At 30.5% G+C, this 16137-nt stretch overlaps 1 protein-coding gene across 4 annotated transcripts; it reads right to left on the minus strand.

Moving 5' to 3' along the window:
- Nucleotides 1–1300: 1300 nt before the first annotated feature.
- Nucleotides 1301–6782, minus strand: LOC118030277 (pre-mRNA splicing factor SR-like 1). 4 transcript variants are annotated; one of them, XM_035034334.2, is made up of 5 exons: nucleotides 6617–6776; nucleotides 5390–5782; nucleotides 4030–4110; nucleotides 2536–2607; nucleotides 1301–2429 (listed from the first exon to the last, which is right to left on the minus strand). In XM_035034334.2, the coding sequence occupies exons 2-5, from the start codon at nucleotides 5675–5677 to the stop codon at nucleotides 1581–1583; spliced, it is 1290 nt and encodes a 429-aa protein (XP_034890225.1). In that variant the 5' UTR covers nucleotides 5678–5782; nucleotides 6617–6776; the 3' UTR covers nucleotides 1301–1580. The 4 variants fall into 4 exon arrangements, 3 of the variants coding, with proteins under 3 accessions (XP_034890225.1, XP_034890226.1, XP_034890227.1); XM_035034335.2 differs by having other exon boundaries at nucleotides 5390–5703; nucleotides 6617–6775; XM_035034336.2 differs by having other exon boundaries at nucleotides 2124–2429; nucleotides 2531–2607; nucleotides 6617–6779.
- Nucleotides 6783–16137: the final 9355 nt, after the last annotated feature.

The following is a 16137-nucleotide window of genomic DNA, read 5'->3' on the forward strand; positions in this document are numbered from 1 at the left end:
GAGCCCTAAAGTAGCTCCCCTTCCCATTTACTAATGCGTGACTATAGGCTGTCAGGCTCCTTGGTAGAGAGGTGTTACTAGGTAGTTGCCTTCATAATGCCTTTATCTTTTTTTTCTTTAAAGATAGTGCCCGATGCGTGTCTACTTGCATTGATTAATGTCTTACCGCAAGCCCTAATATCCAGAGACACTGTAAATATGGGTTGTGATTTAGTGGTTGAAGGGACTTGTTTTTTTCCTTCACACCAGGGTTCAAGCTCTATTTGTGTACGCCTATCATTCCCACGGTATTTTACATGCTCACTGGGTTTACAAGATGTTCAGTGAGCCTTGAGATTAGTTGTGGTGCACACAAGCTAGCCCGAATACCTCAGATTACCAAAAAAAAAAAAAAAAGATCATAAACATCGTCCAAAATGTATGACCGTCTCCTAAGCAATGAAAAGTGCACGACACGTACTAATAACTTTTTAATTTTAAATAACATTTAATAAATATAAAAAAAACAATAATACCCTTAACCCCATAACAATTAAAAAAAAAACCTTGGTAAAAAGATCTAAAGACCCATTACCCTGCTATAATTTTTTTGACCTCAAGGACATATCTACCAATTTACTGTATAAAAATAAATGAAAAGACCTCTACACCCCTTCCCACCAGTTTTATTTTTTATACGGAAGTAATTAAGTTATTCAATTATGCAAACAAAAAATGAAAAATACAATTATACCCAGAACAATCCTTTAATAACCAATACTTCATTTGAAAAAATAAAATTATCCCTGCCTCAAAGGCAAGTGGACTTTATAAAAAGGGCATAAACATCAATTTAGCCGGTTTTTGCCTTCAACTTTAGCTTTTTTATACATTACAATAGTAAAAATTGCTGAAATATATAAAACATGGAAAGTATATTTTTTTTATCCAATTCATATTTTTCATTTATCCTTTCTTAATGTTTTTCATTTTTTTTTCTTTTAAATCTCGAAATTAAATGAAGGGCTGTCTGCTGTTTTTTTTATTGAATTACACCAAACTGTAGTAGGTAATTTCATTCTCAGAAAAACAAAACAATTAGAGCCTGGAGAATCTGGGTCTACTTTTTACAGTTTCCTCTAAAATTTCCATGGTCGCAACGGGATCCAAACTGCTAGTCATTTAACCTCTAGCATAAAGAAGAAGTCCCTTCCAATGACACAAGGAGTGGTATCTGCAAGGAGAAATCGTGCCTGATCGACATGAATATCACAACCCACATCGTAGAAACCACTAGCAAAAGAAAAACAGATTCGAGATATGACAAATAAAGTTCTCTTGCGTATTTAATGCAACAAGTTAATTAGACATGATATGAAATTTTCTAAGACAATTGTACGCATGGAACATAGGGAGGGGGGGCTCATGTACGTGCACCCCTACAGTTCAAGCACATGCACTACACGTGCTTCAATGAACTATGACTAGATAGAGATGAGGAAAGGTTTATAATGGTGACCATTTTCTTGACTCAAACAGTGATTTGGTGTGGCTGAAGACCTTACTGATACATCAGACAGTGACAGCTTTCATTGAACTACCTACCTCCAAGTAGAACCACCCAGTCTAAAAACTTCTTCACCATCATTGTCCCTCCGAGGAACCCTTTCCAGGCCAGCATCCCCTTTCTGATCACCAAGATCACCATAAAGATCTTTGAGCTTAGCCAGATTGCTAGATGCAGATGTCCTATCCTTGCTTCCATCCCTTTGAGGAGATGGATGCTGATCAAATGGTGAGGTGCCAGCTTGCAAGCTTTGGCTTCTACTTCTGCTCCTGCTCCGACTCCGGGTTCTATAATTACTTTCTCTATGACGCCTACTTCCATCACGGCTGCTCCGTTCATAATCCCTTCTGCTTTCCCTGTCAGTGTACCTGGAACTCCTATCGTAATCAGACCTTCGGTCTCTACCCCTCTCACGTTCCTGTTTCCTGTCCCTGTCACTGTCCCTGCCACGGTCCCGATCTCTTTCTCTATCATGATCTCTATCCCGAACCCTGTCCCTCTCTCTATCCCTATCACGGTCCCTTTCTCTACCCCTATCCTGATCCCGATCCCGGTCGGAATATTCTTTATCAGAATATTCACGACTCTGGCTGCGATGACGTCGTGGATCATCACTGGTTCTGTCATAGGAGGGTGGAGGTAGTGTGCGACGAACAGGAGATGAGTCCCTAGTTGATGCACGATGAGGAGCACGCTGACCAAAAGAGACTGAAAGTGCAGCCTTCACAGATGGTGGTCGACGTGCAGTATCATCAGATCCATGACGGTTGCCATCCCCTGTTGAACCAGAAATTTTTGTGGGTAGCTTCATCATCTCAAGATTGGCTGTGATCTGCCGCAAGACAGGAACAGGAATACGGGGGAAAAGGGTATCAAAGTAGTACTGCAAGAGAAAAACATATGGTATCAATCCCTTTTTGCCAACCAAGAAGAGTAACAGAATATGAAAATACTACAATACAAAGCTTTAGATATTGTTTCAACCTGACCTGTCCGAGAAGTAAATCACGCACATATATGCCTATTGTTGTCTTCCTTCCACCAGATCCAGGAGAAAATTCCTGAAATATAATATCATAGCTCTAATACGTCACTACACACAGAAACTTAAGCTACTGATGGAAAAGGACATGCATATCATGTCAAAAAAATAATGAAGGGTTAACATCTCGCATGAAGGAGCATTTAGTTAACAGTAGCAGTGAAAGGAAAGATGTCATTAGCTAGAAAACTACTAGGTAACTGTCAAAGATTGGTACTTGTATATAAATATCAAATTTTGGAAAGCAGGATCTACTGGAATATTCACATATTAGAAAAGGAATCATTTCAGTCCCACCAATCCAACTGCAAACAAAAAAAATCTCCCAAGGTCATTTGATGTTGGGAGCGAGCTCTTTTCTGCAAGCTACTCAACAAGGACAGGGGCCAAAATAAATTAAGAACTGCTCTTTTGCACTGATACATGTCAGTAACTAAAGGACAGGCAAGAAACATGACCAATTTGACAAAGAGGTCAGCCTCTTAAGCAATCAAGTTGTCTCACGAAACCCATGCATTAAACAATCTTTGGTAGCTATCTAGCTGGAATCCTGATACACTTTAATTAGGAACATAATGTGAAACCAAAAAAATAAATACATAATTTGAAGGAGAAGTCCAGAATATTTTTTTTGGGGCCAGTTGTTACATTGGTATATGGAGCAGTATTTTATTTATCAAGTAGGATTTCCTATTTCCTCAACTATTTCAGTTATTTGTGCAATTGGTACCCCCCCCCCCCTCAATGCCTACATTCATCAAGCAATTAGAACTAGAAAATGTTCCAGCTGCTTTACCAGTTTCATCAAGAAGTTTTCACCATCAACTAAAAAATCATCATACATTAACTCCTGAATTTATGTATCTGAAAAGCAATTGGTGAAATGAACAGAATGCTGTTTGACCATGTTTTTATAGATTGGCTAAACTGGGTTGCAGAAGAGCTATCCAAGTGTTTGTCCATCTCTATGAATGTAACATACTTGTGCTCTTAGACAGTTCCCCTGAACAAAAGACTACTCACTGGATCTCTAATTCAAAGAATACCAAGCACAGCGATTCCAATCATCATTTCAACTAAAACAATACAATTCTAAAGGAGATTAGACTATATCAACACTTCTGATAAGTTTGTGTTGAAGTTGAATTTCCCTCCCCCACCCACCACCAAAGACCTTAAACAACTGGCATGTATACACTACTTGTAACCAAGCAACTGCTAAGATCAGTACCAGAAATTACATTTTGCAAAATAAAGAACTGGAAGAAATCTTAAACATGGTTATTGGGCATTCATTTTTCACAAACTAAAAATGTTTCAAAACGCAGTTTGAGTTGCAACTTAGGCTTTCAAGAATCAGAAGGCATCAAGTTGCCAGTTATTATACATGGGTTGGTAAGAGAAACTTAAACTGTAGTTCAAGCAAGGATAAGAGAAGTACCTCATCATCTTTGATATATGGTTCAAACCAATTCCACAGTGTCTTTGGGTCACCAGCATATCTCAGGTAAAGGAACCCAACCTGCAATCAAATTTGGAGATATCAATCCCTCGTTTCAAACACAAAGCTAAGATAAAGCAGTCCCAATGCTAAACAGTACATTCCGCAAATCAAGCAGAGAAAGAGAAGAAAAACTGTAAACATGCGGATTAATGTGAACCAAGCTTTGATGGCAGTGGAATAAGGAATCTCTATCCACGGTTTCAATGAACCAAAATGGTAACAATAACAGCACCTGGTCAATAAAAGTGGGCAACAGAATGCCAGCTCTGGTTTTCCCATAATTAGCAAATAGTAACAATACCAGTCAAAGTAGTAGCAAGAGAAATTGGGTTAAAAGGTAATGAGCAGTATTGATTCATGATTAAAAAAGTGCTGACAGCATCGATTCAGGATTAAAAAGCCTAGGAGTGAGAATCAAAAAATAAGACACCCCAAACCTTAATTTTGCGAAACCTGCTCAGCAAAGCAAGGGCAGTTTATGTAGGAGTGAGAAAGTCAGAGCAACTCAAAGAAACAAGAACACCTCAACCTTGGTTTGCAGAGATCTGCTATGAAAAACAAGGACATTATCATGTGCGATATGTAACTCAAAATTGAGATTTTCAAATGTTGTTAAAAGTCAGACGTGGCAATGTTTTGCCCATTACCTTGTAATTAAAAACAGGCTCGTAATTTCTCAGCAGTTCACACTCCAGCAAAGTTGATAAAAAGTCCTTATAAGTGGAGCTTAATTCATATAAAAATATCCATTCATAAATTTGCAGTTGATAGAACAGCTTGAATCAAGTTGCATAAAAAAATTTAGTTTCCTTTGTGCAGTTTAAATCATGTAAAATGGTAAAATACTTCCTGAGATGTAACAAAATCATAGACTCTAACCAAAAGTTTCCAAATTTGATAAAAGTCAGTCATCATGTTTCCAAGCTTAGCTAATATTTGAGAAAACAAGAAAAGATAAAGTAAAGACAAGACCTTAAGAAGTTGATCAGACATGATCTAAAGCTAAGGCCCACAAAAGTCAACCTGTGACCTTAAAACTCAAGACCCAATTATGCATGTTTACACACCAAAACAATTTTAGATTAACAAATGCTTTCACAAATTAAACGACCTTGTAAATACAGTCACATAAGAGAATATAAAGTTGTTTAGCAAGGGAATGTTTCTCAAATTCAAGAGTGATCAACCAATGAAGTATTTGAATAAATATCCACACATCAGGAAGTTGCAACCAAATCAAGCCAATAACAACAAAAAAATAATTGGTAAGGCTTTAGCACAGGTATGGCACAATTACCGCTCTGATATAAGGAGAATCCTTGTGCTTTAGCAGACCATGCATTTGTTTGACAGTGAGCTTCATGGTGAAGAACTTGTACAGAAGGCAAAAGGATGTAGATGGGCCACGACAGTTACCAGTCATCCATGGCTCAACATTGTCAACTTGATTGTATATTTCATCAATCACTTCATGGTACGTCTTTAATCGGTAAAGCTCCTTGAAGTAATCCGATGATAGAATGTTCATACAAAGGACCTTCTCAAAGAGTGAATCTATCGGTTTCCCATTTGTCTGTACCTCCATAATGTACTAAACAAATGCAAGCACTCCTGTGTTTAGTACAATTGAAACAACAACATATAATTATCAATAAATTATCATATAATCAAAGTTTCTCAAATCGTATTCCTGCAACAAAATAAAAAACATCATGAAGTTAACAAAATGGAACATAAAAAATCAATAACAAGAAATAGAACACAAAAACCAAGAAGCTACAAAATCCTGTTTAGACTGGCTATTAATGTGTACCAAAATTAAAACTTCAAAGTCTGTATCTTTAGCTTCATTTCTTTAGCTTCATTGATAAGGCAACAAACCCGAAATCAAAATTAAAACATATTTTTAACAAAATTAATCGTAAACAATCAATAAAAATACATCAGATAGAAACCCCGAGAAACTGTTAAGCTCTAAAACTCTTTTATAAATTTCAAAGCTAGTAAATTTAACTTAATTGGGAACCCAAAAAAACCTTTTTTATCTACTAAATCAATACATTTAACAAAATCAACCAAAACAATCAATAACAAGACATAAAGAGAAAAGCCCATGAAACCCCGAGCTCGATTTTGATACTGCTATAACAAATCTCAATAAACTCAGAGCCCTATAAACTTTCAATAAAACAGAATTTGAGGAACTTCAACTTCGGCATCTTTAGCTTTATTAAGAACCCAAAAAATCCTTTTCACTGCTTAAACAATCAGTAAAAGTACGCAAAAAGTAAAACCCGTAATTCTATTTACTGCTCTAAAGCTGAAATCTTCAAAAGTCTGCATCTTTACCATCATCAAAAACCAAACAAACCAAGCACATCATACAAAACAAAAAACCCAACAGCCCCAAAATCTCAATTAACCAATACATCAACTAAATTGCATTAAAAACAAAATCAAGAAATGAGTTCCATTTAATGCAACTATAGCTGTAAATCTTAAAATAAAATAGGCTATCAAGTACCTGTAGAGAGAGAAATGGAGAAAATTCAATCGAAAATTGAGGGAAATAATAGGAAAAGTTACGATCTCTATTGGGTTTTTAGTTTTTTTTTTTTAAGGTCTTCTCTGATTCGGCGAGAATGAAATCAAATCCGTGAAAGAAACCTAAATGGAAATTTGATTTAATTGGTCTAGAAAGAAGTAGCCTTTCTTTTTTTATTACTATCTTTTTGTTTTTTCAATGAAAGTTCGGCCCATTCATGACCAGCATTAGGCACTAGATAGGCCTAATTACTTGGCCCACAACTTGTTTAAACAAAAGTTATCAGGTACCATACCCTAGACCTATTATAAAATAGGTTAATCCAAGCTAATTTAAATAAAAAAAAAATAATATAATTTTAAAATTTTTTAAAATTAAAATTATATTATTTTTTTAAAAAAAAATTCAAATGGATTTATGATTCATTTATGAATTAAATTACTTAATTACCTGAATTTAACTAGATTAATTTTTATTTAGATTTTTTTAAACTTAGTCTCAACCATATTTCTAGTCAATCAAGTGTAGAATTGATTTAGAGTGTGTCTGGTATTGTGGTTGTGGTTTGAAAAAAATTATCTTATAAAAAGTACTTTTAATTAAGGTTGGTTTGGAGTGCTTTTCAAATTTGAGGATATATATATATATAGGGGTGTTCAAAAAAACCGAGTAACCGAAAAAACTGAGAAAACCGATGGAAAATTAACCGGAAAAACTGAACCGAGATGAAAAACCGATTAAACCGATTGCTAAAACCAGAAATCTTTCCGGTTCGGTTCGGTTTCGGTTTTGCCACTAAAACCGGTGAACCGAACAGGTCCACTCATAAAATAAAGTAAAAGACAAAATAGTATAAATAGTACAGTAAACCTAAACCTAAAAAAATATGAGGATTAAAAATCGCATCTTTGGCCTAAAAATTATATGGTTTGTCCTGGCTTGTCAATGGTTTTGCTCAACTTTTGTAGCTCTTGGCTAGCTTTTCTTACTAGAAATTATTGATTGTGTTATAGCCTTCATGCTTGTGACTTGTGTATTTATACACCCGAAATTTTCTTGTATCATTATTGAAAAAAAAAAAAAAAAGATGAAGGGGTTTTACTGTACCTTTTCTTACAAAGTACCATTCATTGGAATATTATTTTTTTTCTTCTTGGTTTTTTTTTTCAATCAATGTTTTTTAAAAAAAATATATATTGTTTAATATTAAATTTATTTTTTATTGGATTATCTCACTTTAATGACATAGATTGTGGGTTAGACGAGTTGACTTGGGGTTTTTTTTTCTTGATTAACTTTTTTTTTCTCAATCTCATCTTTTAATATTTGATTGATTAAGAATTACACTTCATGATTTGTTTGTTTGTTTTCTATTAGGTTATCCCGGTCTCACAAGTTCGAAATAATGCTTAACGGGTTAACCATAGTTAACTTTGGTTAATTTTATGTTTTATTTTATTTTATTTTTTAATTTCATCATTTAACATTGTATCGGTTAAAAATCAAGCTTCATGATCTATTTTAATTTACTTTTTATAAGGATATCTTAATCTCATTATCAAGGTCACATGTTTTGATATTTTTACCCTAGTTAAATCAGGGGTTTTTTTAATTTTGTTATTAGAGGTTATCTCGGTCTCAAGACCTTGGTCACAAGTCCTTCAATATTGGATTTATTTTTTATTTGGTTGTCCCCGTCTCATGAATTTAATCACGGGTTTGACGGGTTAACCTAGTTGACTTGGTTTTCTTTTAATTGACTTTTTCCCTAATTTTATAATTTAATATTATGTTTGATTAGGAATTAGACTTCATCATTTATTTTAGTTTTTGTTATTATGTTATCTCATCATCATGACCTAAGAATAATACTTAACGGGTTAACTCAAGTTTACTTGACTTATTTTTTGTGTTATTTTTTAATTAAAATTTTGACAAACTTCATCGTTCCATATTAGATCCGATAGGATCGATTGAAAATTAAGCTTTATAATTTATTTTAACTTGTTTTTTATAGGGTTATATTAGTATTATAACTAGAGTTATAAATTTGGCAGGTTAACCCAGGTTAAACCAGGTCATTTTTATTTTATTTTCTTTCTATAAGATTATTTTAGTTTCGTGACTAGGGTTATAAATTTGATGGATCGACTCGAGTTATTTTTTATATTTTTTTAAGTGATATTTTTAATCTCATCCTTCAATATTGGGTTGATTGATAATTAGAATTTATAATTTATTTCGATTTACTTTTTATATGATTATCTCGATCTTATAACCCGGATCACGAATTTGATAGGTTAACTTGACACTTTTTAGGTCTTTTTTTAAATTTTTTTCAATTCTATCCTTCAAACTTTAGGTTAATTGGGAGCTCAACTTTATAATTTATTTTGCTTTACTTTTTATAAAGTTATCATAGTCTCGTAACTTTGGTCGTGAATTTGACATGGTAACCCAGGTTAACCCAAGTCAATACAATATATTGTTATCTTAATATTAAAAAAAAAAGATATCATCTAAAAACAATTAGGCAAATTATGTTTTTATAGGTCATTGAGGTTGATTATAGACCGCAAAGTCAACCCCTACACAATTTAAATTTTTTTTCATTAGCAAAAAAATAGCAACATCTAAATATTTTTTAACATTCAAAGTTTTTTAAATCTAATCCGCATGGTAACACATGTCAATAATTTAGTTAAAACTACAATGAACTTCAATGGGTTAGATTGGATTCATGTGCACTACTATAAAAAATAGGATCTCAACTTCATAAGATCTTGTCCTATAAGAGCTCAGAAAAAGTTATATAGTCTACTTTGCTCTGATAATTCCAATATAATAAATGAAATATTCAATTAAACATGGACATATTGCTAATTATAACTAGAACCAAAAGGAAAAAACTTGTTTTTAGTGGTACAAGACAAAGTATAATTCCCATTATTGGCCTATAAAACTTGAGAAGTCACTAAGAAAAACCAAGAGAAAATGAATTTTGGCTATGAAAAAGTTAATAATCACACCCATTAGAGGATTTACCACATAAACTAAACATTGTTGACACTCAATATTATCTGAGTAACTTGCACAACATGGATGAAATTAACACGAAAAAGATCGGTAATTTATATATTTAACAGGCTTCCAATTAATGAGTTTTAAAATCCAAGATGCTTAGGAATAAGATTAATGTGTTAGATAATCAGTTAATTTTTTAGTTTAAGCAATCTAATTCATTCTCTCAAGCCAAAGTATTTGGTGGCGTAATATAAAAAGTCTAGGTAAGTAGTAGCTAGTGGTGCCTAGTAAGCCAAGATAGGTGGTACATGCAAAAAGTCCTCTTTGATGGACATGAATACTCTTCAATAGTAAAGTTAGTAACTTTGTAGAGAAAAAATATGCAATCATATTTAGAAAGACAAATTAAAAAAAAATATATGTTTAGAATGTTAAGGATAAAGAAATTGTAAAACTTTAGTTTGAAAGATTAATGAAATATTTATAGTACATGAATCTTTTTTTTTAAAGAAGAAGAGGGACTAAAGTATAATTTCATCCTTGTGATATTTTGAGTTGTATTATACTCAAAATAATACATATTGAATCAGTATAAAATATTGAGGGACTCACATGGGGTTTCAAAAAAAATCTTTAGTGAGTGTCGGGTTTGGACAAGGTGTTCGAGTTCATTAAAGATAAAAATTGGGCCAAAACGTACTTCATGAACCTAAGCATGTTGCGCTAGGGTGCAGAAACTCGAATCTATGAGTGGGTTCGGCCTACCACACCTGAGCCCATGCTCTTTGGGTGTTGGGATTGGGCTACAACGCATGGGCCCATTTTCTTGGGCCTCAACTGTATATTGAGCTCAGGCTTGGTAGCCCGAGCTTAAGGTATGAACACCCGCTCAAAAATTTCTTGGAATAATAATTAATAGAAAGAAAAATAGAAATTATTAATGAAGTCAAATTTTTTTATTATAAAATATTTTTTTTTTTAAAGAAAATTATAAATATAAATGAATAAAATTTAAATTAAATTGGAGAGGGGCTGCAATTGAATAACATTAAGCAAATGGTTGTTAGATTGAATCAATTAAGGTGATGAAAGCGTGGGGTCCAAAATGAGAATTAAAAAAACTTACCACCATTACGCAAATAAAGAAATTGCATGATATTGAGTACCATTAATGGCTTCCTTGGGGAAGCCATTCATGGCTTCCTTGGGGAAGCCATTCATGGCCGACCAATGTAAGGGTTAGAAGAGAGGAAAATCGTGTGAGATTTCTTACATCTTTCACTTATATTACACCTAATTAAGCACTAAATACTAAAAAGTGGGAGATTAGAAGAAGTTTAAAGGGGGTTTAGACAAAGAATCAATAAAAAATTATTCTATAACCTTTTACCTTCATTTTTTTCTTATAAGGAAGAGCTTGTTCAGTAGTGTGGTTGTGATTGCTTTTCAAATAATTTTTTCGTATTAAAATACATGTTAATGATTTTTTTTTAATTTTTTAAAAAATTATTTTTAACATCAACTCATCAAAAATGATTTTGAAAACACTAAAAACATATTAAATGGTTAAGTGTTTAAGTTTGTGAATTTCATGCATTCGTAATGATATATTAATGAATTTAGCATAAAAAAATATTTAATTTTTTTAATTGGTGTTTATACCATGGATTAATATTGCTATGCATGATAAATTATTTGGGTAAGGAGTAATTGATAGAAATTGTTGAAAGAATATGCTAAATTCTAACTAGAAATATTTATGTGGGATTGTGATGTTCATTTTACTATTATATGAACAAATATGAGCATGTTGATTAGAACATGAATTAATGAGATAGAGACTTTAAGTAAATAATAATTAAAAAAAAAGTTGAATGGATGCCCTTAAAATTGGCCTAGGTTCCCATTCGGCCACAATATTAAGTTTGAAATTGGAGAAGAAAATTATTCCAAATTATTAAGATGATTGAAAGAGAAAAATCATTCCATTAAGACTTTCCGATTTCTTTAACAAAAATATGTAAAAATTTAATATTGAATTCAAAACGAAGAAAGATTTTATTAATAGTAAAAAGATAATATATATATATATATATATAACACGGAATAAAGATTTATTTTCATAAGACAGTTTGAAGGGAAATAATAAGATTAATTAAGAAAAAGAAATTGATTACAAACATGTTAATTAATTTAAAATTTAAAAGTAAAGAGTATATTGATAAATTAATCAATTGAAAAAAGAAAGATTTTTTTTAGAAAAAGAGGTTTCATGAATCTAAAAACAAATTTGATTTAATATTGCAGGAGAAGTTGCGAGTAGGTCGCAGATCGTGGGAAAGCATTAATCTAAAAATAACCATTAAGCAAGTTGATCATTAAAGTGTTAATTAACTTATGATACCAGGTTAGCATGATGAGAAAACATTAATCAAAAGAGTTGGTGGGAAACTTAGTGGAAAAAATGGGAGGTGTAACTGAGTCATCCAGACAATCCATGTTTACACCAAATTAATTTCACTAATTAGGACGACGTGAGTCATCCCAAAGATGGAGATTGGTAAAGCTCAATTCAGCAAAGCCCAACGTAATTTAAAAAAGGCAGCTCTTATAGACCACCTTCAAATTAAAAGTGAGTAAAAATATTAAAAAATCAGAAAAAAAAAAAAACAAACCAAACTCAAACAAAAAAAACCAGAAAAAAATCAAGTCAAACAAAAAAAACTCGAGTCCAAACCGGATTGAACCGACTTTTGTTTTAAAAAACTAAATCAAAGCATCCAATCGATTTGAACCAGTTTTTAATTTTTTTTTTAAAATTTAATTTTATTATCATTTTTTTATATAAAAACCAAATCAAATAAAAAATAATCATTCCTGCTCAAAATCAAAGCTTGCACTAATTTTTCAACATCAAATCATCATTATATGACTACCCAGGAAATAATGGACAGAGATGCGTTTTAGTTTCCAAATTCCAACCTTGTATTAAATTGCCATGTGAACTTAACTACAATATGATCGGAAACAGGTAAGAGATTACGAAAGCTTTTTTAATTTGTGATTTGAAAGAATTGATTAAAAAAAATTTTATAAATTATAATTTTTATTTTTAAATTAAGGTTTTAAAAGAAAGTTTTAAGTAACATTTTTATAAAATTATAATATATATTAATTAATTAATCAAACACTTTTAAATATATAATTAAGACAAAATATTTTAGCATTCTACACTAAAAAATATCTAAACCCATTAATAGTTTAATACTAGAAAAAAATACAAGGTTGTGCTTGTGTTGGGGACAATTACGAGGTTGCAAAAAGGCGAGATAAGACAGAAGTTCAAAGTTGTATCAAGGGTTTTCTTAACCAAACGCCACCGTTGCATTCAATCATCCTCATAAGAAATAAAAATATGAAAAAATGGTTTAATAGTGAGCAACATAGTCCCTCTTTTATTATCACAATTCAAGCCGCTAATCATGTCATAAAGAAAAGGATGCTCTTGCGAACAGCTTGATGCACTGTCCTCTTTCAACTCTTTAGTGAAATACAAAAAAATTAATTGTGATTTTTTTGTTATCGGTAATATAAATTTAGTTTTTTTATATAAAAAACTCAAGAATATCATGAAAAAAAATAAAATAAATGTGTAATCTACCTTTAGTAATAGTAATGCATACCCATAGGTCTTGTTTTATATTATCTATATCCAAAACCAAATATAAAATAACTATTGTGTCAAACCTAAGCTCGATGAGGTTTGAATTTACGATACTAAAAATATACTTGATTGAGTTACGGTACCCATTAATTTAAAAATTATTTAATACATGAATTAGTTAGGTGTTACATATAATTTTTTTTCAAACTTTAAGATTGTTTGTTTTTAAAGCCAGATATACCAATATCTATATATTTCTTTAAATATATAATAAGTATATAATATTTTTTTCGAGCTATTTTTTTTATATTTAACCTAGTTAAATTCGTTATCATCTAATAAGTTTAACACATAATTGGATCAAATTAAACTTTAAACTTGACTAGATCAGAACCAATATTTTTTTTAAAAATAAATATTTTAAATAAAAAATAATAAGTTCAAGTTAATTTCGATTTAATTCAAATTAACTCCACTAGCAAATAGCCTGCACCATTTTTGAATCAGAAATAGAGACGGATATGAAAGTCACGCCTTTCCGTGTTCCTGTCTAATCCTACCCCCCGTCGTCACCTTAAAAGTTAATCTGAATAAAAAAAAGCAAGATATAACACTTTCCAATCTCCCACCTAACCCCAAATTACTATATTTTAATACGCTATAATCCAACACTTCTCTGCAGGTTCATTGGCCATTGACTGCTGCTGCTACATCATCATCTTGGTTTTCAGATAGATTTTTTTTATCCAATCAAGATCCTTATAAAAAAAAAAACTATTTTGTTAGATAAATAGTTTTTTATTATATTAAATTCTAAATAAAATTATGTTTTAAATTTTGATTTTGTAAAATTTAAAATAACATATTTTCTATTTATTTTATATATAAAATTTTATTTTACAATAATTTTAACAAAATTTATAATACGTGGAGAAATTATTATTGCTAGTACTGTGTACATAAAATGTTTAGATTGTGGACCACACAAATAGATATTTATACCACCATGAATAGTGTTGAACTTATGATGAAAATCAAATGTTATAAAGTCTGATTTAGTTGTGAAACTTAAATATCGTGGATCTCGTTTGGCCACCGGATAAAAAACATTTAAAATAATTTTTATATTTTTAATGGTTTATTTTTTTTATATTTAAAAAAGAATATTCTGCAGCGGGTACTAGTACTTTTTTTAAGTCAAGGACACTTACTTAGTTTTCCACTTTCCGAAGATACCAGTGCCAGGTCTGACTCTTCTGATCAGTTGCTGAATAATTGAGGGTAGATGAGCTGTGTTCCAATCATCCCTTGGTCAGCAGCATCGTGGAATTTTCCTCATGCACGGACCCATATATTTCATCAATAAAAAAATTATTACCATTAAAATCATTATTCTTCATTTTTAGCTCAAATTCTGAGCACATTACTGATAGATTTTTTTTTTTTTTTTTTATGTATTAGATTATACGAACTACGTGTTCTTACCATATTTTTAACGCACAGGATGCTAATAATATACCATTTATTATATAAAAAAACTTGTATTTAATTAAATTAAATACAAAGATATTCCTTGCTATTGAAATCACATAAAAAATTAGATGGCTGCAAAAGTAACATAATAATAATAGAGTTATGTGAGCCAGGAGGTCGCTTGGCAAGGGCAAGAGGTTGCAATTCTTTTTTAAATTCACTTAAAAACGTATCCAATTTAAATTCAAATGGAGACTAGACAGTTAAGAAATGAAATTACAGTTATACTTCTATACATTAATACCTTCAAAATAAATTATGAAGATTATTAATTAATCAAGATATTATTTTATCAAAATTATACCATATATTGATTTTTATTTTTTTATTTTGTCAAATTACACAGAAATAAAGTAGGGTAATATCAAGATGAGGTGGTTTTCATAAAAATAATGCTTGATAAAGATATCCCATTTCTCAGTTAAATTTAATTTTAAAGTTGTTAGAAAGCGTGATAAAATATTATTTTTTAAAATATTTTTTTATTTTGAGATATATAAAAATAATATTTTTTATTTTAAAAAAAAATCACATTAAAAAGATAACAAAATATTAAAAAAATATAAAAGTAATTAAATTTGTATAAAAAAAGGTTAAAGCGGGCACTTTTATCTAGAACAATTAAAATCATTATTCAGGAAAAATATATATAAATATTTTCTAATTCAAGGATGCATATAATTAATAATAATAACGAAAAAAAAATGTAAATGGATAGGGTCTCCGATGTGTCTTTTCACTTTTAATCGTGTATAGTAGTATCATTGTATAATATAAAATCTCACACTAAATTAATGAAATTATTTTTTTTATTTTAAAATTATCTTTTCATGGAAATTAATCCTAAAGCTGCAACTTGTAATCTAAAGAAATAAAAAAAGAAGTAAAGGTAATTCTCATTGAAATGTATTCTATATGAATAAAATATATATTTCAATAATTAATCAATTAAGTTTTTTATTTGGTATTGCATTTAAATAGAGGTGGGGAGAAATTTAATGTTTTTTTATTTAAAATTAATATTTTATATTTTTTTTATTGTTTTTCATGTACTCATATCAAAAATAATTTTTAAAAAAATAAAAAATATTTTGATATATTTTAAAATAAAATATACTTCAAAAATAACTATTACTGTACTTTTAAAAATAACTAATTCTTTAAAAAATATCTTATTCTTCTTTAGAAAGGTTATGAAAGGGGAAAGTCAAAATAGGCTGGAACTAACAACTTACAATATATCTATAATTAAATTCATCATAATTAATAGTTTCATTTT

Source organism: Populus alba, chromosome 4 (genome assembly GCF_005239225.2).
Source record: "Populus alba chromosome 4, ASM523922v2, whole genome shotgun sequence".
In the NCBI taxonomy this organism is placed as follows: domain Eukaryota; kingdom Viridiplantae; phylum Streptophyta; class Magnoliopsida; order Malpighiales; family Salicaceae; genus Populus; species Populus alba.